Genomic DNA, 26,848 nt, shown 5'->3' on the forward strand with positions numbered 1-26,848 from the left:
TTGACGGGCGGCGAGTGCACTGGGGTCGGCCAGAGCTTTTGCTGTGCTTCAGGCTGCTGAGAGACTTTGCTCTCCTCCAATGTATAATAACAGCGGAGCTCTGTCTGGCAGCCTTACTTTAACAGCCGGCACAGTAAACAAATTTATGGGTAACTAGGTTTTGTTAACTTGTGGCTTAGGTTAGCAGCAGAGGTCTGTTTTCTTTAGTGAGAGCTATTCGTCCTCTGCCAGGCTGAGAAATGTGTGGGAGTTCAGTTAACGTCAGGTGGGTGCCAGAGGTCTGAAGGTCAGTCAGTAGATCCAGGAGGATTTAAATGTAAGTGTGGACATACACATATTACATTGCAATTGTACAGTATTTATTCATCCTGAGGAACACAGACAAGCACTGCAGGTAGTACTATAGTTGTATGTATTTTATGCGGTACTGGTCTAGCACTTTATGTAGGTTGTTTTTTTGTAACCAACATATTACCATTTTAAAAAAGTTGTCAGAGCAAATCAAGTGGCTTTAGGCAGTGCTTCAGCTTCCGTATTAAAGGGAAGATTGTCCTTACATGTGTTGTTTGAGGACATCTGCAGGGGTGGGCAGCCATCGGTGAATTGGTTTCTAATCTTGCTTTTATGATCACTGGTTTATAGTCCTTCTTTTTGCTTTCTAGACTTCTGTATCTTCTTAATTAAAAGACTTCACAAATAGTATTTGTGTAAAGTTGCAATTTCACTAACAAACTTTTCTTCTTCTACTTTCATTTGTACATCAGATTGTTAAGTGAGGTGTGCACTGAAATAGTACAAGTAATCTTATTTCAGAGTAATGTCTAGTGTTTGTGAAAAGCTCTCAAGGCAGAATTCTGTCTGTTAAGTGGTAATAAACCAGATACAATTCCTGTATGTTGCATTAACATTGGCTTAGCAGAAGCTGTTCCAACTTCTTGAGTGTGTCTGTCAGCAAGGGTGGCAGTTGGGTGACTTAGGGTTCTTAACTTTGCAGTTGTAACCTCCGAGAGTTTGATTTAGATGCAGTTCTCAAACAGCTATTAATGGGAAATACTTTTTATCTTTAAGAGAAACAGTAATAACCATTACAGCAAAGTGTCATAGGAAACAGTTAATTCTCTATCTCTTATGTCTTCAGAATAGATTTTCTTCAAAGTATGCTGTAAACAAGCACAATTTTTGAGTGTGGTTCAGGGGTAATTAGATAAATTTAGCTTTCCTTATATTTAGAAAGGTCAGTGTTGTCTTCAAGCCTTAATCTCCATGAATGAAAACTATTTCTGATCATTCCTATGAGGGAGTGGTTTGAAGCATATATGCAGCACAATGATTAAAGGTGATATATTTTTCTCCCTATTAGTCCCTTGAAGTGCTTGTTTCAACTTTGTTTCCTGAATTGATAACAACAGGTTTTCATGTGCACTATGTGTGTGTGACCCTCTAGTCAGGTGAATTTTGTAATCTGAAGAATGACTCTCCTTTTGCAATAAAAGGAATTCAGTTCCATTTGTTTGATCTTTGCTTCTTTAACTGGACATTATCTGTCTGTCATGGTTTTTCTTTTTCACCCCATTAAAGGTCTACAATTATAATCATGTATTTTAAATATGTTTAGTTTGAAGGCAGTAAGAGATCCTACAGGATAAATTTGAATTCATCTGTGGAAGTACAATACTTTGTCTCTCCCAGAAGTGAATAGTCCTCTTAAATTTACATGGAATCTTTTTGTGTTTCTTGAAAACTCACAATGAATGAAAAGGTATTGGTTTCTGCAGTCATAGAAAGATAGCAAGGATGAAATACATGTCAGGGAAGCCCAGTTTCTTTTCCTAGGCCCTGAAGTAAAGGGAGACAAGGACTTGCTAGGATTTTTGTCTTGGGAATTATCTTCTGACAGATTTTGGACATTGCAATTCAAAACCTTATAGAAATCCAACTGCGAGAGAAAAAATAAGGGTTACCATGGTGAGTGCTGTTTATCTTGGTTACTGTTCTGTGCTCTCAACCTCCTGGCTGTTGTCAAGATCAGTTTTTGATATGCCACAACCTAGCTTCCATTTCAGAGTATCTTCTTACATAAGTAACTCTAGTGCCTGCCTCAGCTGTGATTCTTGCTTTCATAAGTGGTGTCATTGAAACTCGCATGCCGTTTTCCTGTGTCATATCAGACATCACTTCTAAGTGGCAGTAGGAAAACCAGACAACATACTGATTAGTTTTCCAATTTACTGCTCTTTTCTCAAGCAGAAGGTCTTTGGCATTAAGAACACTTTTAATATTTTTATGTAGGTACTTATCTTTGCAGTAGTAAACTAATGCCAGTGTACTGAAGGTGACTGAAGCTCCCCATTGTAAAGGAAATTTTTATAATTTAGGTTGGAATTTTCATTGGGTATTTATACATTAAGATTTTTTAATTTTTTTTTTCTTTGGGGAGTTTTTCCCCTTGTATTTCTCTAAAGGAGGACTTTTTTGTGTGTATCACAGTGGGTCTTCATGGCAGCTTTGTCTGTGACCCTTGCATAGGTAAGCAGAAACGCAAATACAAGCAGCTGATTTTATTATTTGAAATAAAGTGAGATTACACTGAAATGTATATGTTTTAGGAACAGGAATTTAAGAAAAAGTTACAACCTGGTGGCAGCTTTTAGAGAAGCAGGGGGTGTCAGGCTAAATGTGGTAGCATCTAGCACTGTCCTGCACCATGAAGGTGAGAAAGTTATGGATAAATGCATGTCTGTAGTTTTACACTGTTTTGTAAGACTAAGTGGACAATGAATTGACACTGTGCTCTTCTATAGTCATATCTGGAACACTACATAGAGATAGAAGATGCTTCTGGCTATGTGTAACACTTAAAAAATTTCAGAAGGTAGCTAATAAAAATCAAGTAACAGTTTAGATAACAAAACATCGAGTTACAGATCAGATAATGAAACAGGAAGATATAAATGAAAACCCATCTTTTGCAATATGGAAGTTTTGTATCTGCTTAAAAGTAATTTCATTTGCAGTTTACTTTCCTACTTTATGTATGAGAATGCTGTGTGACCCAATGACAGAAGTATTACTGCAATTAATTTGTTTTTTCTTCTACCCCCTAAGCATGTTACCTGACCAGAGAGGAAAACCGGATGTTGCTTTGTTCCATAGGAGCTGCCTTTTGTTACATTGTTATTTTGTTAAGCGCTTCATAAAAAAAAAGGAAAAAAGTGCTTGTACTTGTTCTGGTATTTTTGAGTGTTTAGAAGTTGTATGGACTGACCCACGAACTTCTGGATTTGCCTTTCTCTCCTTTTCAAAGACGAAGATTGCTTCCTTTTCCTAGTGTTCTAGAACCTCACCTGCACTCAGTGAGGCCTCTGAGAAAGCTGTTCGAGGCTGTTGTATTGCTTAGGAAACTTGCCTAAAGCATTTAAGGATAAATTTCCTTAGATCTCACAATGTTCAAAATACCTAACTGTGTAGCCTATGATACGTGGTTTTCCTACTTAAATCTATTTCTTTTATCATTGCTACAAATTTTGTTACAATTCTTGACAGTGGAAGCAAAGAAGGCATTAAGCAGCTTTTTACTGATGTAGCAAGTCTTCTTTGTAATCCTGTATATTCTTTCCTTTTATTTTATGTCCAGTAGTTCTGTTTTTTTTTTTTTCTTTTGCAAACAGAATTCCTCCTTGGGCAGAATTTATCTTCTAGGCAGAAGATAATGCCAGCAGAGCAGGCTGTGGCATTTCGGGGCTTCACAGCTATTGCCTGCCTTAGTGTGCTCTTTGACTCTTTCATTTCAGCTTTCTTACAGAATTCCTGTTTGCTCTCCTGTTTGCTGGCTTTTAAATATTTTTTGCGTAGTTTAGCCCACCTCTGTTTAACAGATTAATCTGTTCAGAGAAACGTAATTTGAAATTTTTTAGTGGTTTTGTCCCAGTTTGAAAAAAAAACCAAAACAACAAAATAAAAAGAAAAAAGATCAAAACTTCTCTTGCAACTTCTGATCCAAATCTTACCAACACTCCAGCTGGACATTTTAGTGTATGTGCTTGTTAATAATAAAAATAAATGTTAAAGCATGCTATTAGTGGTGTTTACTGCTGAAATTAGAAGTTGATTTAGTGAAAAAGGGTAATGTGCTTTAGTGGTTGTATAGGTAAGTAACATATATACATCTTTAACTGTTAATGTATGTTATTTATGAATATAAAAGGGTGCTTTTCAAAACATTTCTATTAATTGCCTTCTTTTCATTTTGCAGCATACGCAGCTCAGGCAGGTGAGAAGACAGTCCATGGTACTCCTACAGATGCTAATGCCAGAGCCTTATTGGTTTGCAGTGGACCTTTAGAACATTATGACTTTCTGATTAAGCAAAAAGAGCTGAAGAACGATGAGCATCAAAGAAGAGTTGTACAGCAGCTGCAGAAGTTGCATGAGAGCCTTAAAGGCTACAGCATCAGTTCAAAAAATCTTCTCTCAAAGGTGAGGTTTATAATGATAATTTTTTTTTAGTTATATTTTCTCATAAGAATATGGTTGTAATGCAGAAATTTCTGTAATTAACATGGATCGTATTATTGCAGCTGAGTCTTTACAGGTAGCTCATTCTTCATGTTTGGATCTCTGTTCTTTCCTTTTTTGGTTTGTAAAATTCCAGTGGCACTCTAGAAGTAACCCCATTAAATATTATTGAAATAATTGTGTAAGAAAATCTGATACGGTTTAGTTTATGTCCACTGCCTGCCTTTCAAAAAATGTCATTTGTTCTGCAGGAGAGAGGGACTAGACTGTGTATAACACATGTATTTTGGTTACATGTACTGAATGCTAATGTTTTGTGTTCTAACAGATCTTCCACAAATGAAATTAGCCAGCAGAGTCTAAATAATTTTAGCTTTGCAAAACATAATAATATCAATCAGATATGACTGTTTTTTAAAAAGTCTGTATTTTCCAGTGTTGTTAGTCTCCAGGTGAGGTAAGGAAAGAAGGCAGAGGTGTGATCTGTACCCCAGTTGTATTTTTGGGAACATCACAGCTCCTTTTCAATGGATTAACAGAAATTAAGACATACCCGTTTTGCTCAGTGCCTTAGCAGCTCTAGTGCCTTAGCAGCTCTAGTGCCTTAGCAGCTCTAGTGCCTTAGCAGCTCTAGTGCCTTAGCAGCTCTAGTGCCTTAGCATTAGTCATGGTGATAGCCTGCTGTTGCACCTCTGTAACTTTCCCCTGAAGCTGCTGAGGAAACGTTTTCCAGAGCCTCTGTAGCAGTATTTTTCATGTCTTGTCCTCATGCCTTTATTCTCAGATTGTTGCTGTTGTGGCCTTGCAGCTGCAAATATTGATAGCATTGTTATGACAGGTTCTCATGGGAAGCATCTAGAACTGGTGTGAGAATCAACCCTCAGCTTTCTTTGCCTCTTGTTTTGTAGATTTGAGTTTATATCCCAGAAAACCAAACACAGTGCCCAGCAAAGCAGATAAGACATTTCATTACTTGGTAAATTTTATTCAATTATAGACGTGCACAGAAGCTGAATAACCTGTGAATATGCTTCATTCGCACCTTAGTAACACTCCAGTCAGCATAAATATTTTATGGCGAACATGGTGAGGGGAAACAAGAAGAACAGGGTGTTCGACTAAGTCTAATAAAAGTATAGTGCTGAGAAAAAAGCATGTCAAAATATTCATTGCCCTCGTCATCTTTACTTTCCCTGTCTGCACTGGGAAAGGGAAGGATGTACAGAAGCTGTCATTGCTCTTCCCAGTCCACCACTGGGTGTTTTCCTTTTTCTTTCTCTCTTTCTCTTGCCCCACTTTTGTTTTTATTTTTCATCAGGAGTAATTTTCACATTTACAGTCAACGCATGCTGTCAGCTACAGGCCTTGCTTATAAATTTCCATGTCAGCCTTTCTCAGCATCAGTTATGCAACACACCTCATCTCATGGGCATAAATCTAAACAACTCTACTCAACTTGTTACCTTCCCATACATTTCCTATTACAACCCCAAATTGTCCTATACCTAGCACAGATACTGTATTTTGTTTGCATGGCAAGCCTAAATGATGAAGCATGAGATCATGAAAGCCAGAGCTACAGGGCTCAAGTGCCTCTAAATGGAGGTACTCTGTCCGTTTACATAAATGCTGTCCTCTGCCCTTTATGCTATATTATAATATATAATCTTGGCTTCAAGGCGTGAAAAAAAGAAGTGGAGTAAAGAACATTGGTATGAGAAAAAGCATTATCTTTTGGACATACTGCCAGACTTTACTCGTTTTCATTCTTTAGAAAAAAAAGTTACAATGAAGGTGCTGGTGTTACTATCAAAGGCTAGAGCATTTTGATCTTCTCTGGTAAATTGTTTTGGACATATAGATAGTCGGTTCTAAGAGTGCTGTCTTTGAGAATAGTTTTGAGAGCTGACTTGTGTTAACTGGAGTGCCCTGAATCATTATAGTTGTTAGAGCAGTTGTCTAGTAATAGCTTTGTAGATAAAGCATTATGTAGGTTTTTTATTTACTGTTTCTTTGATTGCAAAGCATGAATAGGGAGGAAAGTCTCTATTGCAGAGAACAAATACTAATCGTATTCTATTTAGGAAATCGTGATGCTACTTTGTCCCTGTATAACACAGCTAATTGCAGTAAAGCCAGACTGACACTTTGTTAAGGGGAGAAGTCAAATGCCATTCTTTAGGTTGAGAATATGTTTGTCCCTAGTTTCTTTAAAGCGCTCCTCACTTTTCTGAGAATGGTGCTCTCATTTAACACTGCTTCAATTCCATGCTTTATTTTTAAACCAGCCTTTAAAAATTGCTGCATAGCTCACCAATACCTGGGAACTAATGCCACACTTTGTGAGAAGCAGCTGTAGAACTACTTGCTATTGAGATAAGTGTTACTGCATTTTGAGGTTTTTCTGTTACAGATTGATATCGCTGTATAAACCTTAAGAAGACTGATAACCAGGTTGAACACTATAGTGCTGTGCCATGTATCAAAACCCCAGAAAAGGAGGAGAGCAGTGAGATTTGTGTAAATCTTTTAAAGCCTGCTAGCTTGTGTAATTAAATCAAATTGTGATTAATGATGAAGGAGAAGTTGCAACCATTTTTTCTCTTCTGATGTCTTTGAGGAAGTTATTTGCTCTTTCAAACAAGAGTCCCTCTTTATGTGAAATGAAGCCAAATAAACATCATTTAAATTTTAGTACAGGCCAAGTTTTGCTTCAGCAAAGTTGTAATGAACATCTTTAATGAAAGTCTTTCCCAGAATCAGTCACAGCTGTGACTAGGTACTTGGTAAAATCATAGGCATCTAGCACTGTATCAGCTGTAGACAGTGGCATCATGTTTATCATATATCTGTATCTATCAAGTTTTCTAAGTAAGCAAAATATATGTTTTGCTGTGGTAGACTTTCAGGGTAGGGATGCTGCTGCAGGCTTGGTTCAGTTTTGAAGATTAGAACTAAAGGCTTTTTGTGCCAAGAAGAGGTGGTGGGTAGTGCTCTCTGGAACTGGCCTGGGTTGAACAGGATTTGTGTAGGCTTTTGAGTGGAAGGAGTTCCTGTAATTAGCAAAGCATCTCCAGGAAGTACTAATGATAACAGGGTGCAGGTATATCCTGTATTAGTGAGTAGTGTTGTAACTCTCCTCCCATGAAGGCATGCTACTTTGAAACTTTGAATATGCTGGGAAGTAAAAGATAAACCTTATGCTATAGGTGTTCAATTGTTTTTATGAAAAAAATGATTGACATTGGTTTTGCTTAATGTTTTGTACTTAATGAGTTTTAATAGCTCGAAATTAACCTGATGTAAATTACTTAAGGATTTTTTGGAAATAAGTCAAACACTTCAGTCAGTTACACATAAGAATTTGTAGATTGACTTTCTGCTTTTTCAGGTTTCTAGTAGCCTGGTTAACCTAATTTAAATACAAAATCTCCTGCGTTGAAAAGAATCTACTGACAGCTTTTTAGAAATAAAAAAATAGTGGTGCTTGGCATTTCAGGCATGCTTATTTTTCCTGGCTCTGTACCTGAAAAGAATGTGGTTGAGAAGTTGCAGTGAAGAAAAGGGGAAAGAAAAAGGGAGAAAAGCCTCTTCTGTAGTCTGATATTCCTTATTTTATTGCCTGATTTCTTTTATGATACATTTGCAGAAGCCTCTTCCTAAGTAATAGTTATTCCAGAAATAGAAATTTCTGAACTATTACAAGAATGGTCTGCTTTCGTTTTAGTTCTGTTCTTAATTTGTCACTTTCTATCTAAATAGTTTTATTCAATAAAAATATGGTAGAAGTAGGATTAGGGAACAAATACTTTTATCAGGTAAAATGGAAACATTTCAGTGTTTGTGTAAGAGACTTGCATTACCTCCCAGGGCAAAGCTCTCTGTAATCAGTAGTCTGGGGCAGGACGGGACAGGATATGACAGGGATGACACCACACCAGCCGTTTCCTTTATGATAGTAAAACTCTCTGTTTTTTTATGATGTAGATTTTCTGGGGCATCAGCATAGGATGAATTTGAGTAGAAAAAACAATTAGTCAAAAATTAGTCAAACAAAACAATTGCTGCAAACCAAGTAGGCTTCTGTTTTTCAGAATTACTGAAATTTGAACAATGACTTTGATCTTGAGCTTGGTGAAAGCATGGCCTTTTATATTGAGATATTTTGAGATCCTCTGAATTGAAGTTCAAGGCTAAAAGAGTTTGCATAGTCATTTCAGATCTCTAGCTTTTCAAAATAATACCAATTGGGACATCTTAAGAGTTGTTGAGTTGCTGTACTAATGACTTGAAATAAGCTCAATTATAAGTGAGGTCATGTTTTCAAAAGCGGTATGAACAATAGTAAACACCATTCAAGACCTTGAAAATGTCTTCAGCTACAACAGCAACCAAAAAGGAGGCCTGAAAAGTGGGAAAAAGAGGCAGTTTTGTTAGTGTTAAAAAAAAAAATATCTGCTGTTTGGAGGCTCGTCTCTTGAATTTTGCTTATTTTAATTAACCATCTTAGTATTGATATGTGTTTTTAATTGAAAGTTTTTCAAATCAAAGTGTAAATGTTTCCAGGAAATGAGTTGCTTGCTTCTGGTGTCTGAGGTAGTGAGCATGGGAGAAGGTGGGAAAACACTGCACATTGTTAAATATATTTAGTAAAGAATAAGAAGTTGTCAGAATGAAGGAGATATTTTGACCAATATAATTCCTTAGATGAGGTAAGATATTGAATGATTAAAGTGCAGTTTAAATAAAAAAAAAAAATCTGATGCAGTAGAATCAAAGCACGACATGCAGTTTTGAAACAGAAGTGTGCAAAAACATTTTGATAGTAGAGGAGAGAATTCTGTGAATCTGGGGACACTTGTGTGTGTATCAACTTGTGGAATTGTAAATGTTTTAGCACATGAATGATTTTCAAAGAAAAGTGTGCAAGTCAACTGATCTGTAAAAGAGCTCCTGCTGTATGTAGCATGTCCTGATGATAATGAAACTTGCTGAAGCACTTAAGTTACGCTGTCTTAAATTATTGTGGGATAAAAAATGTTACAGGAATTAAGAAACTTGGAAGGCTCAAGGGATTTTACATGTGTGGTGGTGCCCTCATTTGAAAGGATGTGGTGACCGTTCAAAATACACATATAAGGATTTCAGAATTTTCCCCTTCAAACAGAATTTTTGTGCATTCTTTAATATCTTTTGTACATTTCAAGTATTAGCTTTAGCATCTTAAAATCTTACCATTGTTGCAAAAGCAAATCTGTTGTGAACCCATTGAACATTGTTATCCTGAGGCTCCAAATACACCTTAGGATAACATGGAAGTGAGGAGCAAGGAGGAGCTCATTTATTTAGTTTGTCTTCCTACATCTTCCACTTTCATCCCTTCCCTCCCTGAAATAAGTAAGTTTGGCCTTATTTTAGGGTAACTGGAGGATCTTCTGTGTTAGATCTCCCCCCACTTTCTTCTTTTGGAGTGTTTCAGTGAAACCAAGATCAGTCATCTGCTTTCTTCACCCCCACGTACCATGGACTTTCTTGACTGCTTGCTGTGCTGTAAGTTGAACCAAGGGCATTGTCTGGATTTTATCAGAAATCCTAGTGAAAGTTGCTCTTTTTCTTATGCAACTTTCAGGCTTCAGAAGATGCATGAGAACAATTAAAAAATAAATAATAGTAAATAATCCATTTTATAATCCTGCAGAATAGGTTGAAACTGGTAGGATGTCTGAGTTTCAGTATTAAAAATCCACTGATGGAGTTTACTTTTTAAAATTAATTATTTTTAAAACCAAAACCAAAACCAACCAACCAACATAAAAAAACCTCCATCAAAACAAAAAACAACCCAAAATTAGAAATAGTTAGTGTTATACCTGACAGGATTTAGGAAGTGCGTATCTAAAGGTGTCAACAGTGTCACTTCTGACAGAAGTACATGTAAAACAAACTTTTTTAGTTGCTCAAAGAGGGTAAGAGTTTTTCTGGCATTTGATTTGTGTTTGGAAATGATCAGCTTCAGCAAGTTTGTTTGGGTCTGCCACTGTATCCATCCATTTATTTTTACCAACAAATATCTCTCAAAAATTGCTGTCTTCACAGGAAAAAAAAAATAATCAATTTATTAAATCAACCAGAAGTTGACTGTTACAGAAATCAGACATTGTAATTGTTTCCTTTAAACAGAAAAAACCCACTTTTTCTGTAGCACGTTTTCTAGAAATGGAGTAATAAAATATGCGTAAAAAGGCAAAAGTCAAGATGGTTAAATTTAATTAATAAACACTTTGCAATTAATAAAATAGTGTAAAAATGGAGGCATTAATACTTGTTCTGGTTCTATAACTTCTACAAAGAGAGGTAAAGCAGTAATCTAAACATTGATTTGTTTTCCAGTTTTATTGTCATTCCTTGTGAAACTGCAAATCACATTAATATACAGTGTTTTTAGGTAATACCTTTAATGTGGTAGTCTTGTTATAATGATTGTTAGTCTCAATTTAAAAAGAAATAAATTCTTGCAAACATCTCATTTTAATATTTTTCTATTTTTCTTTTCTTCTCTGTGTAACTTTGAGCATCAGTAGTTTTAATGAGTGCAAACTCTTAAAAAAGTACCCACTGAAAAATGTTTTGTCAAGTTGCCTTGCAGTGCTTTTGGAGCACTAGCAAATAGTTGCAGCCTTGTCTATTAATGGAATGGTTTCAGACATTCTGAATCCCTGTTCAGCCACAGATTGATGACACAGATTTTTGATGATCCAACCAATATAACTCTAAATTAAATCTGTAAGTGGGTCTTATATAACAGCTATGCTTACGTATTTTCTGAATAAACTGGTATTAAATATCCTTCTACCTTTGGTCATATATTTTCTTTCATGTTTAATTGGTGTTTTGCTACTGACTCTCCCATTTCTTTAACATGGCACTGTATTTTGAAAAGTGCTTTAGATTCAAGTTGTTTAGCAATTACCCAGCTCCAAATGAGACCACAGAGCTGCAATTTTAATTTTCCTCTGTTTTGGCTCAGCTCATAGAACTCTGAAAGTGGAGCACTTTAAAACAACCACATACTCTTCTGCAGTGCTTTTTGTGGGTATCTATTTGCTTTCATGGATTTGATGAGACTTTTGTTAAGATTTCCAGTTTTTTAGAAGCTGTTTCTTATTAGAATTATACTTGGAAGTGGCTATACACAGTACTGGGGTGGGGGTGGACTGTTTCAAATGTAAAGTCTTGATGTTATTTCAAGTTTTGCTATAAAAATACAAGTTTGAATAAAATAGAACAAACCAACAGGTGTCATAATGTATGTCCTGAGTCATATTAAGAGACTAAAAATTCTTAAGCAGTATTCATTCAAGATAAACATAACTCAGAAATTAATAAATTAGGTACATATTTTTATTGTGACTCCATTGATTTTAATCATGTTTAAACTAGAGATAATTCTGCATTTAAGATTCAGAGTGGAGAGAAAAGGGACCTACAATGCGCACCGGCTTTGCAATAGTGATTTTCTAATTCCTAATGGTTTATATCTTAAAAAGAGCTGTATTAATAACTGTATAGTGTATGTATCTATGAATACTACAATACTGCTTGATTTTCTATCCTGTTTTCTAGGCCTGACTGCTCAAATGGCTTCATGAGGAAAAGGATTTGTTTTGATGATTGATGATGTATTGGATACATTTAATCTTTTTATATGTGTTGCAGTAAAAGGCGTATGTGCTAGGACTGGGGATGGGGATATTTCAACAATGACCTGAACAAAACAAACCCAACCCAGCCCCTGCGTGTGTGTTTGGCTTCTTTTATAGAATTTGCACAAATATAATGTTCAGATTGCTTACCAGTCCTGAGCTGATGATTTATTCAAGGTTATGCTTTGCTAGCCAGTGCTACTTTGGTAGTTAAGTGTAGCTACTTTTTTTTTTCCCCACAGCAATGTCCTTGCTTTTATTTTATGCCATATTCATATTTATTCTTTTTCCTCTCTATTTCCAGTTCTTTGCAAAAAACACCCCCCCAAAAGGTCTTTATGTCTATGGAGATGTTGGTAAGTTTCAGTTTCATTAGTTCCAATAGAATTTTCTTGAAATGCATGTTTATTCAATTTCTGAAGTGTCTAAAAGCTTTATGCTTATGTAGCATTATTGCTTTAATGAAATTTTCCAGGATTAGTGTTCTTCCACATTATGATGTTATTTCATACAGTTACGCTCTGATGCTGTAAACTGTTGGATTTGACTGTGTTACTGCATGTATTTTTTTTCAGCTTTACTAATATTTAAGAATGCAATATAACAATTTGGTAAGTGATTGAGGGGGCCACTGAGAGAATTTATATATTCTAATTGCAACAGTTCAGCATTAAAACATACTGGCATTTCAGAAGAAAATACTAAGGCTGTTTCCTAGATGTGTACGGAGCCTTTTGTGTGACCTTTGGGCTATCTCTTTATGGATCAAAGTTTTAAAACAGAAAAAGAAAAATGAAGTTGTTCCAAGTTTTTGAACAGAAAATATAACTGTTCTTCACAAACAGTCTGGGCTTGTACTTTATTCTGTAGAAGTGTATAATTTCATTAGTTCAAAGCTAATGAACAATCATTATTGTAATCAGTACATACTGTTCTTAAATTGACTACCTGTTGGGGTTTTTCTTTTTTGATTGTTTTTTATTTGAAGGCACAGGAAAGACAATGGTGATGGACATGTTCTATTCTCACTTAGAAATAGAAAAGAAAAAGAGAGTCCATTTTCATGGCTTCATGCTAGATGTACATCAGAGTAAGTGCAGACACAGGTATTTATGAGAATTTTATGAAATACAGTATTTATAAAAAAGTATGTCTCATTCTCATATTCATATTAATCATCATAACTTTATTTAAGTATTTAAGCAAAAAAAGTAAAAAATAGAGAAATTGAAGGATTTTAGCATTGTCTGTTACATCAGAGTAGATATTAATTGCATATTATTTCTCAAGTATCTTTTCTTAAAGATTTCTTTATACTTGATTGTATAGAAAATTTGTGTGTATATTTAGGATTAAAACCTTAACTAAAAGTTTTCCAGTTACCAGTTAGCTTCCATGCAATCCAAAGAAGGCAATTGCTAAAACTGAAACAGTAAAGGTTAAATTCAGTCAGCATTTTGAATAAGCAGTAACTAAATCAGGTGTAAATGCACGGGTGAATGAGAGCTGTTCTGGTTGGCAAACTTAGTAATACTATCAGTAATTTAGAGGGAAAAATAGTCGAAGGAAGTTCATCTTTAGTTTCAGGAAAAATTTCTGGCAAGGTGAATAAGGTGCTTCATTTTGACTGAGATATTTTAAAATTTGGCTCTTTAAATTCTCTGACTTTAAAATGCTGTGAAATTGTTAAATAATGCTGTAATTTAGAGGTGTTGTGACAGTTACATTTTTCTTGGGAAGTGTAAACAACTTCTGCCACATTTAGTGCCCACTTTAATATCATTGTTGGATTACTGTTGAGATTTTCTGTTTCCATTTCTTGTCATTTATGCTTAATCTTAATAAAGGTAGCTTCTTAGTGCAGGATCTTTGTTTTCCAAATGTTTGTTTATAATCAGATGGAATACAATCCGTGAGACAGTGAAGTATGGATGTAATAATCATACTTTGTGCCAGTATTATCTTCTTTACATTATAACTGTGTTGCTATGTCTGAGTGTTTTTTAACTGAATGCATTCTAAGTATATCTTCAGAGCATGCAGTGCACAGAGCTGTGCCATTGATTTGTAAACACTGTAAGGGTTCTTCACTGAGAGAAAGTTAATACAGAAGATGCCAAATTACAAAGTGAAACTGAAACTAAGGTCATGAATTGGGGCAAGATAAAACTGTAATTTATATCAGTTTTTAAAAGATGAAGTATAGCATAAAAAGGTTCTTTGTTTTTTGTTTCATATTCTTCTAAAGAAGAAAATACAAATCACAGGATTACGTGACCTTTTAATTGTTACCTGGTTGTGGTTGAAGACTGTTTTCTTCTCTTGGAATTGGCCTAAATTTGAAGCATTCCTATTTTTACTGGACTAGGCTACTTTTTATTTAGCAGCTAAATAATTTTTTTTTCCCTGCCTCAGAAAATGAAATAAGAAATATTTGTCTGTTTTATTAATTCAGGAATACATCGCCTTAAGCAGAGCTTGCCAAAAAGAAAAGCAGGATTTATGGCCAAATCATATGACCCAATTGCTCCAGTAGCAGAGGAGATAAGTGAAGAGGCTGCTCTTTTATGTTTTGATGAATTTCAGGTAAGAAATCAGAGGTTGTTCCTTCACTTCGAGGGAAACTTCATAAAATTACTTTTGAGCTTAAAATATGACACTTGTTACTGCTAATATGGTATTTGAATCACTGACCAGTAGTGAACTATAGAAGTCACTTCACAGTTTTGAAGATGGTGTTGGTTTATTTGGTTGGTTTTTTTTTTCCAGGAGATAAGATGTAAATTGGTGGTATAAGTGCCCTCATAGTGCTTTCGTTTACCCGTCTACTTACTGGTCATACAAGTGGGTATTAGAGTTTGGTGAGAGGCTTATGAGTATTCCAGGACAGGAACCATCATCCTGTACTCAGCCTGTACGGTGCCCAGGGAAGTAGCTGCCCGATACTTGCTCGGCATGTCTGGTCTTTGCTGTAGTTCATATAGTGCAACAAAATTGTCTCAGTGTGATTAAGGATGCGGGAATAAAATGTCAAATTCAGTCTAAATTCTTTCCTAGATTCATTGGAGCCTTTGGCATGGCAGTGCCAGATTATATCAACATAGCTAACATTGTAAGAGACTTTTATTGAATTACATGTGAAGTTTAAAAATAAACTCATAAAATGATCTTTGCCCAAGCTGTTTTTCTTTTTATTTGTTTTGCACAGCATTTTTTGAATTGTGTTATAAGGGCATGTCACAAATTTAGGTGTAAAAATTGCTTTATAAAATTTTTAGGAGAGAGGTTAAAGAGATATTAGGTATCACTCATCAGCTGAAATGTTTTTTTAATTCAGAGAGAAAATGCAGAGCAAGATAAAACCAGACCTGTGCTAGTTCTCAAATCACCAACTGTGAATCGTCTGTGTTATGCTATTAAATTAATACATTACTGAAATGGGCAGAGCAATTTATATCTCCTAGCTATTATTTTACATGCCTGTGCACCTGAGAAAATAACCATTTTATGATCAGCTCCCATGATGAGGATTTTTATAGCTGTAAAGAAGTAGGTATTCTTGTTTCAAGTGACTCCTGTGTTTTTCAACAAAGGGGTAGTCCTTTGATCTAAGGTTTCAGATTGTGAGGAGATGCTTGATCATTTAAATTGTACTTTATCTACTGAATATGAATGCCAGGCTTCCAAAATTTGCAGATTAAAATCTAACTACAGAGACCATTGTATTTACGCTGCAAAGAAATAGGAAAGTTTGGAGAGGGCAGGGAAGAGTGTTAACTGTCATGACATCAGATATTCAGGTGGTAGATGGAGGCATCTTTGCTGTACCATGTGTTAGTGTAGGTACCTAGTTTTATGTATAAATGCCCGCTGCTTTCCTTCCCTGGTGTTGCTGTGTCTCCAGACTGTCATGTGCCTACATTTTAAGGGGAAGAGGCTCTGGTATTTTGTGATTCCAAATTGGTTGCCTGCTCCCTCTGCTGACTTGCTTGAGGTACATCAGTCACTTCAGTTGTAAAAATCGCCTGGTTTTTTGCATGTGTCACACAGCTGAAAAAGAACTGTTCTCTAAAATATGTATCTTAGACTTAGTATTCTTATGTGAATATTTAAAATCTACTTGTTCTGGGTGTAATAATGTTCTAAATTAACGGATTTCTGAACAGCTAAATTTCTTGACAGGTTTTCTGTAGCATGGAATGCTATGCAGGCTTTGCCTGCTGAAGAGCAGTCCCAGCTTTCTGAAATTTTGCAGAAAGCACTGAATTTGGGATTCTTTCTGCTTTCTGGGAAGCTTTCTGTGTAAATAGCCATAAGGTAGTGCAGTGACTGGAAAACCAGCTCACATGGTTGCACAGTTAACATTGATAATAAGGAGCCGAATCTAATTCAGGACGTTTGCAGCTCATTTCCCCCATGGAGATAATGGCTACGTTTCACTGCAATATTCAGTACTCAGATTTAAAGAATTAGATTAAAAGAAAACTGTAAGGAGTTGGAGACTCAGAACATCACTGCTTTAACTTGCAGACTAAGCTGCTGTTTTGACAGGTGGGAATCAAGCTGTGTCTCTATGACTTCGACAAAACACTTGTGTAGAGGGCAGGTCAGAAAATGATTGAGATTTGCTTTAAACCCTTCAGGCTGCTTTTAAGTACCTGTTTGGAAAAAAAAAAAAAAGCTGAAAACATCAGTTTGTTTGTTTGTCTTGAGATCAGACACATGGATGAATGATACTGTGACAGGGACAGCAGAGAGTATTGTTAATGTTCATATTCCAGAGGAAACAGAATGCAGAACTTCAGAAGACAAAAGCATTGCTGAGGTTGCACATTCCTCTTTGACAGTGGGCTAAAGCTAAACAGAAGTACTCTGAAGTGAATCTTCTTGTGAAGTCTGGAGGACTGTTGAACAAGTGGAGATTTGGTGAATTGCCATAGAAAGATGTTTTGGTAGTTTTAAAAGTAGTGTTTTGTTTTCCAAAATGTTGTATTAAAACCCCACCCAAATATTTCTGAAGTGTTTCTTTCTGCAAATACTGTGGGATGGCACTAAGCTTTTGAGTTTGTCCTTTCTGAAGCAGGTATTTTGTCAGCATTTGCCTAACCCACAGGCTGTCACATTATTAAAGCATTGCTACTTGTTACTGATCTTTGCCATACAGTTTATTGTAAATATGAAAGTATTTTTTTAAATCAAAAAGTCTTATGCCATTCTAAAAATGTGTCCTCATTTTGTAGAAAAAAAAACCATAGAATTTAAGCCATTTTTAATTCTAATTTTAAGTTTTCAGAACACAGAGGTTGGCCTAGTTATTGTTTAGCTATCAAATAACTATACACAGATAATTAGAAGCTCTAATTTCAGTGTGTGACTCTACCCTGTGTTCGTTTTATTGATAATGAAAACAGAATCCCTACTTTTTGGTATGCTGAAGGATATACAGTCTAAGTCTTTATATATCATCAGTACCACTTAGACTTAAAGCAAATTACAATTTAGGGAGTTTTTACTAACCTGCATGCTATTAAAAGATTCTAATAAAAATTAGTCTCTTATTTTTGTGCTAATACTAATTGCTTGTAATACATGCTCATGTTTGTCATTCATTGCGTGGATCTGTACCAATCAGTGGCTGACTGAGTCTCAGGCACTTACACATGTAAATTAACTATTAGTCTAGTGGGTTTTTCACTTTTTTATTTTTTAATTATTTTTTCCTTTTTTTTTTTAACATGAGTCATAATGGGAAAGCAGCACTAGGTCAGAAAAATCTTTTCTCTTAAATGCTAATGAAATGTCTCCATTCTCTCCATTAGCAGGCTCTCTTTATTGGTAATTTGTAGCCTCTGCTTTTATTCTGTCTTGTAATGAATGCTGGATACAGTAAAAAACATGAGAAATGACAATACTTTAGTTACTGTCTTCTACCTTCTTTACTTTGTAGAAATTTTCTGTCTTTCCCAAGCTGTATGAGAAACAAGAGCTCATATTTGGATCCCAGGTCTGAAAATGGCTCTGGCTTTTTGATGTAACTTTGGAGAATTTTGTTTTTTTTTTAATGACATTGAAAACATCAGAATTCCACATCAAGTTGCAGTTCTAGTTAATAAGAGAATGTTATTAATGCTTTTCTTTCATGTGAGGACTAATATTCTTTCCCTACCTATTTTCTAAGGGTAGCATGCTTTATAGGATTTTTAAACAAAAAAGTTTTGAACAGCATAGTTTGCAGAGTAAATTTTTAGAACCTGGTTATTAGCTTTTCTTTGTGATACAAGAAATCTGGTTACCCCTACAGTGCGCCTGTATACTGATTCCCTGTGTGTCTTGTTTTTTAGGAACAGGGGGAGTTCTAAATTTTAGCATTCAGAAGAATTAAATTATAAGCAGATATATTAGACATACACTATAATAGTGAACTATGACATGCTTTTTGGAATGTTGGATCTGATCACAGATGTGCAAATTTGAGGGGTGTGTTACTGGTTGTGTAAAAGTTTGGTTTTGAAAAAGAAAATATAATCCATATTAATTTATTCCATGGAACTAATTGGAAGAAATCTTTGCATGAACAGGTGTTTACATATAGTTCCTTATGAACATTATTGCTTCCAAACTAGCTGTCAAATTTAACCCAAGTCTTTTACTGTCTTTAGTGTAGAATTAATTTATGCTTTTTCTGCTGCCCAAAAAGATCATTTAGAAATGGGGAGTAGGGTTAAAAATTACACTGGGTTAAATAGTCTTCCTGTAGGTGTATTACTATCGCAACATACACATGTAAACTGGTGAAAGCATAGCAGCCTGTCAGTGTGTTCGGTAATGAGTGTATATAGCTCTCAGGATGCCACCAGTGTTTTATTTCCACAGAACTGGGGTCTGTTTTGGTAAGTCAAAATGCAACAAGTGTCTAGATAATAGCCAGAGGGAATGCGGGTGAAACAAGTGTAACAGTAATAGAAATGGCTTACTTAATGTTGCTGATCTCAGCCGGTGAACTCCTGTAAAATGTAAGTTGCTGTTGTAACAATGGGATTTTCAGAGATTGTATGTATGTATTTATTTATTTATTTATTTATATTTTCATTAGTACCGAGTGGTTTTGGTTTCTTTTAATTTCTTGGTACTGTAAAGCAGGTTCTTTAAGCTAAACTTAGATATTGAAAGAAATTTCACTTCATGGCTGATTTTTAGTCATCTTATTCTCTCCTTCCCCTCCCCCCCCAGTATCACTTGTCACACCCATTTTTATTTTTTTTTCCTTTTCCTTCGTGTTTTGTGCCTGAAGGTTAGAAGAGGCTGACTGTGCTGGAAGTGACTGCCTGCCTTTTGATTATTCATGGACAGTAATAGAAGGCACTTAAAAAGAACAATGAAATTGCTTATTTTTGTGATGGGCCATCTGTTGAATTGTTTTTTGCAACAATCACACAATAGTATCTATGTCATATCATTCTATTTTCAACAGCAGCTGATTATGTATAGTTGGCTACTTGTCTTTTTTTCTGAAGTCCCATGACCATTTAAATTCACCTCTGCAAACCTTTGCCTCAAAGGTAATAGAAATGTAAAACAGCCGGTGTGTATTTTCTTTCTGTGTTCTGTTTTTTCATGTTGTTTTTAATTAATTAGGCCTCTTAAATGTTTAGATCTGTTTTCTCTGTCTCCCACCTGTAGTTTTATAATAGAAGTTAACATGGAATCATTTAGCAATTGGTAAAGAAATGGTGGAGTTCCGCAATAAAGAGCGGGCAAGTTTTGAAAGACTGGGGTGCATTCACTGCTTATTAATTATCCCTTTTATTTTTTCTCACCAAGCAATAATTAGAATCTTTCTCCATGGCTTTCACTAACAAGCGTTTTTCCTAGCTACAAAGCCACTTGCAGATTATTGCAGCAGAAGCTGAAAGCAAGACAAAACAAATGTGTTGTCTTCTACAGGTCACTGACATTGCTGATGCCATGATTCTGAAGCAGCTTTTTGAAAATCTGTTCCAAAATGGGGTTGTCGTTGTGGCAACATCTAACAGGCCTCCAGAAGGTAAAACAAACATGCTACCAATATTATCCAAATACAATGAACCGCAGTAACTTGTAAAGCAATTGTATTAAAGTCAATACAGTGTTTAATACTAATAAACTCTCTAGTCTGCAAGAATCTGAGATACTCCAATTTGTCCGGGTTTTTTGTGTTCTTAAGGAAGAAAGGTTTTTCAGTAAGAGATATTTCTTCCTTCTCTCCAACTCAAGCCGTTTCTTTCCTCTAGATGCCTTCTGTGTTTTCTGATCTTCTCTAAACCAGAGGAAGGGTATTTGGGGACAGGGGAGTTGAGGAGAGGTAAAATACTGCCTTGGTTTTGGACGATAGGAAAAGACCATATTCTGCAAAAGAGAGGGTAAATGAGAGTACATTCTTTCCTGGTTTCTAACTCGGAAACTTGTGGACTTGATCCACTAGCTTAAAGAAGAACCCCTTATGAAGATGTCACACTCAGCCTGGTTTGAGATCAGTCACTGGGAATTACTTAGGAGAGTTATTTCCATTGCTAACTATATTTTTAAATGGAGAGTAACTAGCTGGATAGATCCTCCTACGAAGTCCCGAAATCTGTATGGGTTTTAACCAAGCAGTAATTGTATTTTTTTTGTATAGGAGAAAAGGGTTTGTTATAGAGTAGTATGATATCTTGCAACTTTTATGACACTTTAGATTGGTTAATTTCAAATGTTTGCAAAAAATACTGAAGAGTTGCAGCATTAACTGTAACTACAGTTAATTTTTCTACCCATATTGAGTAAGAGGATCACTAAAGATTTGCAATGCAGTCTGTCTGAAGGGGGGAGAGATTGAGAGAAGAAAACACTCATGTTTTTACTAGAGGAGGAGGTCATTTCCCATTGGTTTATTTTCTGGTTTAAGCAAACAAGATGAAACCGTAACTACTGTAGTTGGGTTAATTATAGATAAACTGGATGGCAGTTTGGAGCCATCCTTGTGTTTTTTGAAGCACTACTCTTTCAAGTTCAGGAGAGATTTTTATCTTAACTTGGGGATTGTATTCCAGTTATTGAACTGAGATGTTAGTCTGTGACCATTATCATCATACAGGGTTTTTTTTCTTAGTACATATTAAGTCACTGTGTCAACCTGAAAGTCATACATTTGTACTAGCTACCCAACAGACGATGTCAAGAATGACATCACAACTAAACTGTCTTGCAGTCCAGATGTTGATCAGTGCCTGTCACTTATTCTTCTCTTGCTATTCCTACGTACTCACTGTGTGCATCTGAAATCCTACTGCAGGAAAGAGAGTTGGGTTAGTGTAGTATGCTACATCAAGGTTTAAGACTGAATTGTTTCCTGTAGATACAAAGGGGAACAGTGGCTTTTTCATTAGAGAGCAGATGTAACACTTAACCATATTAAACTTCCTCCTCAAGGGAATATGAGGGGAAATACTGAGGTGCAGTGTTTGAGGAATCCTGGCTTCATTTCTTCACCAAAATTATTTCTTGTTCTTACAAAACAGAGATATAGTACAAAACTTCATGGCCTTAATATCTAGAAGAACTAACAGAAGTAGCTGTCTTACAGTACTGTTACATATTCAGTGTTTTTTGCAAGTAAATATGAGATTGTTTTTTAAACAAATGTATAGCTATCATGATTTGCAGAATTATGAATGAGAACAATACATGGCTTCATACAATTTGTTAGTAATTAGGGTGTGGAATCACCTTCACTGATAATTTTCCTAAATGTTTCTATGTGCATATCCAATTTTGTGGAAACCATTTTGTAGGTGTCCTGTTAGTTTCTCATACATACTGTGTCTTCTGTTCACCATGAAGTGTTGGTAGGGCATAAAAACTTCAGCCTGTTTGTAGCCTTTAGGCAGCACAGGGAATGTAGGTGGTATTAATAATCTGGTGCGATCTTTGTGGGGAATTTTGGTGACATCTCAGCTGGGTGCTTTATTCTTTTATTTATTCCTTCAGTCAGTCATATTGCTGTATTGCCTTCTTATAAGGCTTCCTAATATTAATGAAACAGAGCAGCCCGTTACAGCTTTGAAGTGGCAACATTTTCAAAGAAATCATTCTGTTATGAACATGTTGGGCAGTTGGATAGTCTCCAGAGAAGAAGTGTACACTCTATGAAATTTAGAGATAAATAAGATATAAAATGCTGCTTTATGGTTTGTTTTTATAATTCGTATTTTCTTTGAGTGTGGATCTGCATTTTGTTATGTAATTATTTTTTTTTTAATTCACTATTTTTAGTAAGTTTGCATAAGTTTACATATTAATTTAATTTTCTTTTTATTTTTTTTGGCCTTAGGGGTGACCATTTTTCTCACTTTGGAAAGTGAGGTTTACCTGGTAGAATTGCTAGAAGATAAAGTGTACCACAGTACACTGAACAAGAATGATGCAAACTTTAGAAGCTCAGATAGTGTAATTTTTCATTGACATTGGGTTTTTCCCCTCTGCCAAACACCTGGGACTTAGCAGTTGCATAGTTTTGACCTTATAATTGTACCAATGTGTACTCAGCATTACAAATCTTTTTTATGTCCTTACTTTAAAACAGCTGCTGGTCTTACTCCTTTTGCTAAAATCAGTTCTATGTCAGTAGAGATTGAAGTCATCTTGTGTTTGCTGCCTTTTTCAGAGTTTTTCAGGATGCCCCATTCTTCCTTAAGAATATACCAAATTTTCATACAGCAAAAAAAAAAGAAATCGGTCTCAGCTCTCCTCTTCTGCCTTTTGTTCCTTCTCTCTCTGGCAATACTGAGTTTTATTCGCCAGACTAAAAGACAAGCCGACATTGTTATTAAGACTAAGTAGCAAAATGGTACTGATTTCCTTTCTTTCAGATCTCTATAAAAATGGTCTTCAGAGAGCTAATTTTGTACCATTCATTGCTGTGCTGAAGGTAAGGAGAGTCACTTGTTAAATGCTTCTCAGTTTTCCCTGCTGTATTAATAAATTAGAAATTTGTACAGGATTGCTTTGATACTAGTTTCCAGAAAGGGTGTATGTGCTTTAACTGTTTGGGGTGAAAATAATTGAAGGTAAGGCAAAAAGAACTCTTTCTGTCTACAACTAAAATGTTTTGAAAGCTGGATATTTTTAGTATGACAGAAAGTTACCTTTTTGACTAAAGTAACAGAATTCTTTTGGATAAGACTTTGTACTGGTGTGCATATGCCATGTAATATAGGATTCCTCTAACAGCTATACTGTGTTGTACTTGTGGACATCTTGCATTTGTTATGCTACAAAACCTGGTGTTTTTGTTGGTGTAAAGAAAGTAGTGTTTGGTATGTACCCCTCAGTTACCTTGTTTCTGGGTCTTTCTCATTGTAAGCGGTTTTCTGAATGGGTATTTGTGAGGTTTCACATAATGTTCAACAAGTAGCAGTTCTGAAGACAGCTTCCTGGAGTCCGCTTGCTGTCTTCTCTGCCTTTATCTCACACCGAGCCATGTGTGTCTGTAGTAGTGTCAGTCTCATCTAACCTGTTCCCTGACAGTGTCTTTGACAGCTTGGACTACTCCTGTCTTAGTTTTCTCTGAGTGCAGAGCCTCCTGCAGGGCTTTTGTTTGGGGTTTAGTGGGGGTGAATGCATGGGTTGGTTTTGTTTGTTTCAGAAATTGACTTCTATGGTCATAAGTCTTAAAATAACGCTTTAGAGCTAAAAGTAGTTCAAGTTCAGCACGGGAGCTTTAAATTCCTTTCCAGTTCTTGGGCACATGGGATGAATATCACAGTACATTTCTGTGATGAGGTGGTTCACTTGAAATAGATTTCAGGCTGTTTCTGTTCCTCATACATGGAATGCAGAGACACCAGATACCCTGGTAACTGCTATATAAAAATCTTTCCTTGTCTTCAAATGAAGAAAAGAAGCGGTTTCTTTCCTAGATCTAGAGTTATCCATGCTCATCCTTAATTTTGTTGTTGATTTTATTTTCTTGGGACAATATAATTCCAGTATCTGTATTTGGGTTCCTATTCTTACAAAGACAACTATAAACCAATTTCTGTGGAATAAGCAAAAAGTGAAACAGAGCTCTATGGAAAATACAGTTACCTTGTAAAGTTTGTCTGTGTTGCCTTTCTAGGTGGTAGATTACTGAGGACAAGTGATTGCTGAATGACTGCAGTGGAAGGTGAAATTGATAAATTCCGCTTTTTGAGGTCATGAAAAGCTACAAATCCTCCAGCTGATAGCTGCAGAAAAGCTTCAGGTTTGTGTAGTTGGGCAGGCCAGTAAGGCTATTGACAGCATTTCCTGCCCTATGCGTGTCCCCTGCCCAATTCTGAACCTGTCAGTGTTCTGATCTTTTGAAATCTTACTTAGTGTGAGATCTCATGTTTCAGTGATTCCTTAATTCTGTAACTAAAGGGAGTAGTTTTCATAAGCAGGAAAAAACTCTCAGTTATCAGTTTGTTGTTGTGGATAACATTCTTTGGGAATTCTTTATGGGAGGGCTTAGTTTCTGCAACAGAGAAGAGTGCTTCTTCAGGTCATGAAATTTTAGAGACAGAGCTTTACAGAGATAAGTATTAGGGAGAAAAATCTTTTAATTCTATAATTGCAATTAGATTCAGGCCCTTCTGATTGCGCTTTTAATCTTGCAGGATTTCTTACTGAGCATCTTAAAGTGCATGGAACTCCTAAGTGATTTTTTTTTCCTTTTCCTTTTTTTTTTCTTTTTTTTTTTTTTTTTTTAACAAGGCAGCTCTTGCAGGGAAACACAATCACTGCTCACTGTTACTTTGTGCAAGTGCTCAGAACAAAAATACTCCACAAACTGTTGATCTAAACCAGTAAGAAATAGAAAAATTTTCTAAACATTTTAGAAACGGTTTACAAATAAAGCTATGTATCTTAGAATCACAGAATTGTCAAGGTTGGAAAGAACTTTAAGATCAAGTCCAACCATTAACCTAGCACTGCCAAGTCCACCATGAAACCGTGTCCTTAAGTGTCACATCTACACGTTTTTAATCCCTCTAGGGATGGTGACTCCTTCACTGCTCTGGGCAGCCTGTTCCAGTAATTGACAACCCTCTTGGTGAAGAAATTTTTCCTGATGCTCAACCCAAACCTTCCGTGGTGCAACTTGAGGCCATTTTCTCTTGTCCTACCACTTCTTATTTGTGAGAACAGCCACCTCCTTGCTACAACCTCCTTTCAGGTGGTTGCAGAGAGCAGTAAGGTCCCTCCTGAGCCTTCTTTTTTCCAGGCTAAACAACCCCATTCTTCTAAGGACGTGCTCCAGACCCTTGACCAGCTCCACTGCCCTTCTCTGAACCTGCTCCAGCACCTCAATGTCTTTCTTGTACTGAGGGTCACAGAACTGAACACAGTATTTGAGGTGCGGCCTCATCAGTGCTGAGTACAGGGGGATGATCACTGCCCTGGCCTTGCTGAACCTCAAGCAGTTGCCCTCAGCCAGTTGACGCAGTGAGCCCATATTCCTCTGCAGAGCCTTCTGGACCTCAACCAGATCAACACTCCCACACATCCCACTCATTTTTAACAACTTGATGCAAGAGCTGAAGTGAGGCTCTTAAAAAAAAAATAATAAAAGCATGCTTTAATTTACTGGTTTGCAGTAATTTTGGCACATTTTAGCTTATGCAGATACTTAATGAAGACATTTGCATCAACCACTGAGTGTTCTGGAATCCTGATTCTAGTTCAGTGGCTAGTTCCAATGCTTCATTCTCTGGGCAGTCGGGAAGGAAAGCTCCTTCAACTGTTTTGTAGAGTCTGTAACTTAAATGAGCAGTTCTTGAGTTTCCAAAGGTTTCCTGGAACCACAGTGTGTAGCTCTAAAACATCAGGCTGAGTCAAAATGCCAAATATGTAACTTCTGCATTTTGTCAGGTTTTCTTCATGCAGCAGACCTGCACTGCACTAAATTCTAACTGAAGGTCTGGAAGTTTTAGAGCTTTTTACAGCCTGAGGATACCTTTTAAAGGTACAGTTCTAAAATAAAATGCTTGCTTTGACTACCCTCATTTTGCTTAGAGTCAACCAAAACCCTGTTGACAGTATTGTCAGTAGGACATGAAATTACTGTAAGCTTTCTGTAGTGAACTTCTTTTTTTCTTCTGCTGATAGGGACCAAATATTTATTTATTTTGAAACTATTTGGTTAAAAAGACTTTTAACCATAAGCATTGTGCACTCGTCTCAAACAGAAAGCGGTGTATTTTTATATACTCTATTGTTCACTGTATTTCTCAGAATAGAACAGTGATTATTTATTGCCATTGTTGCCTGCTCTGGTTTTAATTAAAATATACCCTTTCTTACAAAGCAGGAAATGGAGGAATTTAAAAGTGTTTTCACTTTTCAATAACTCAGTTCGAATATGTGAAAAGTACTTGTTTAAACCATTTACAGCTGTCCCTAGGGAAATTGTGGGAGGCAGTTTTGTACAAAGGCATTGGGTAGATGTAAAATGTCTTTGATGGTGCAGTCAGCTTTTGTCCAACCACCTGTGTGAGAAATGCAGGGATTTGTTGATTGGGGGATCTGCCTCTTTTACCCCCTCCTTACTCCCCCCCGCAAAAAAAAGTCATCTCCTTGATGAAATTGAT

General features: G+C 36.1%; 1 protein-coding gene across 7 annotated transcripts in view; it reads left to right on the forward strand.

The window, feature by feature from the left end:
* The window catches only part of AFG1L (AFG1 like ATPase), a 63,075-nt gene that overhangs the window by 5,426 nt on the left and 30,801 nt on the right, over positions 1 to 26,848 (forward strand). For all 7 annotated transcript variants that reach the window (XR_009966043.1, XM_062625110.1, XM_062625121.1 and 4 more), the window contains exons 2-7: positions 4,253 to 4,476; positions 12,523 to 12,574; positions 13,207 to 13,308; positions 14,674 to 14,804; positions 20,163 to 20,262; positions 23,105 to 23,163. Coding sequence is in view for 6 of the 7 variants with exons in the window: in XM_062625110.1 (XP_062481094.1) it covers positions 4,253 to 4,476; positions 12,523 to 12,574; positions 13,207 to 13,308; positions 14,674 to 14,804; positions 20,163 to 20,262; positions 23,105 to 23,163 (668 nt within the window). In the remaining variant the exon portion in view is untranslated. The remainder of the gene's footprint in view (positions 1 to 4,252; positions 4,477 to 12,522; positions 12,575 to 13,206; positions 13,309 to 14,673; positions 14,805 to 20,162; positions 20,263 to 23,104; positions 23,164 to 26,848) is intronic.

Source organism: Pezoporus occidentalis, unplaced genomic scaffold, assembly GCF_034315485.1.
Source record: "Pezoporus occidentalis ecotype Australia unplaced genomic scaffold, CSIRO_AGI_Poc_V1 ctg109, whole genome shotgun sequence".
NCBI lineage: Eukaryota > Metazoa > Chordata > Aves > Psittaciformes > Psittacidae > Pezoporus > Pezoporus occidentalis.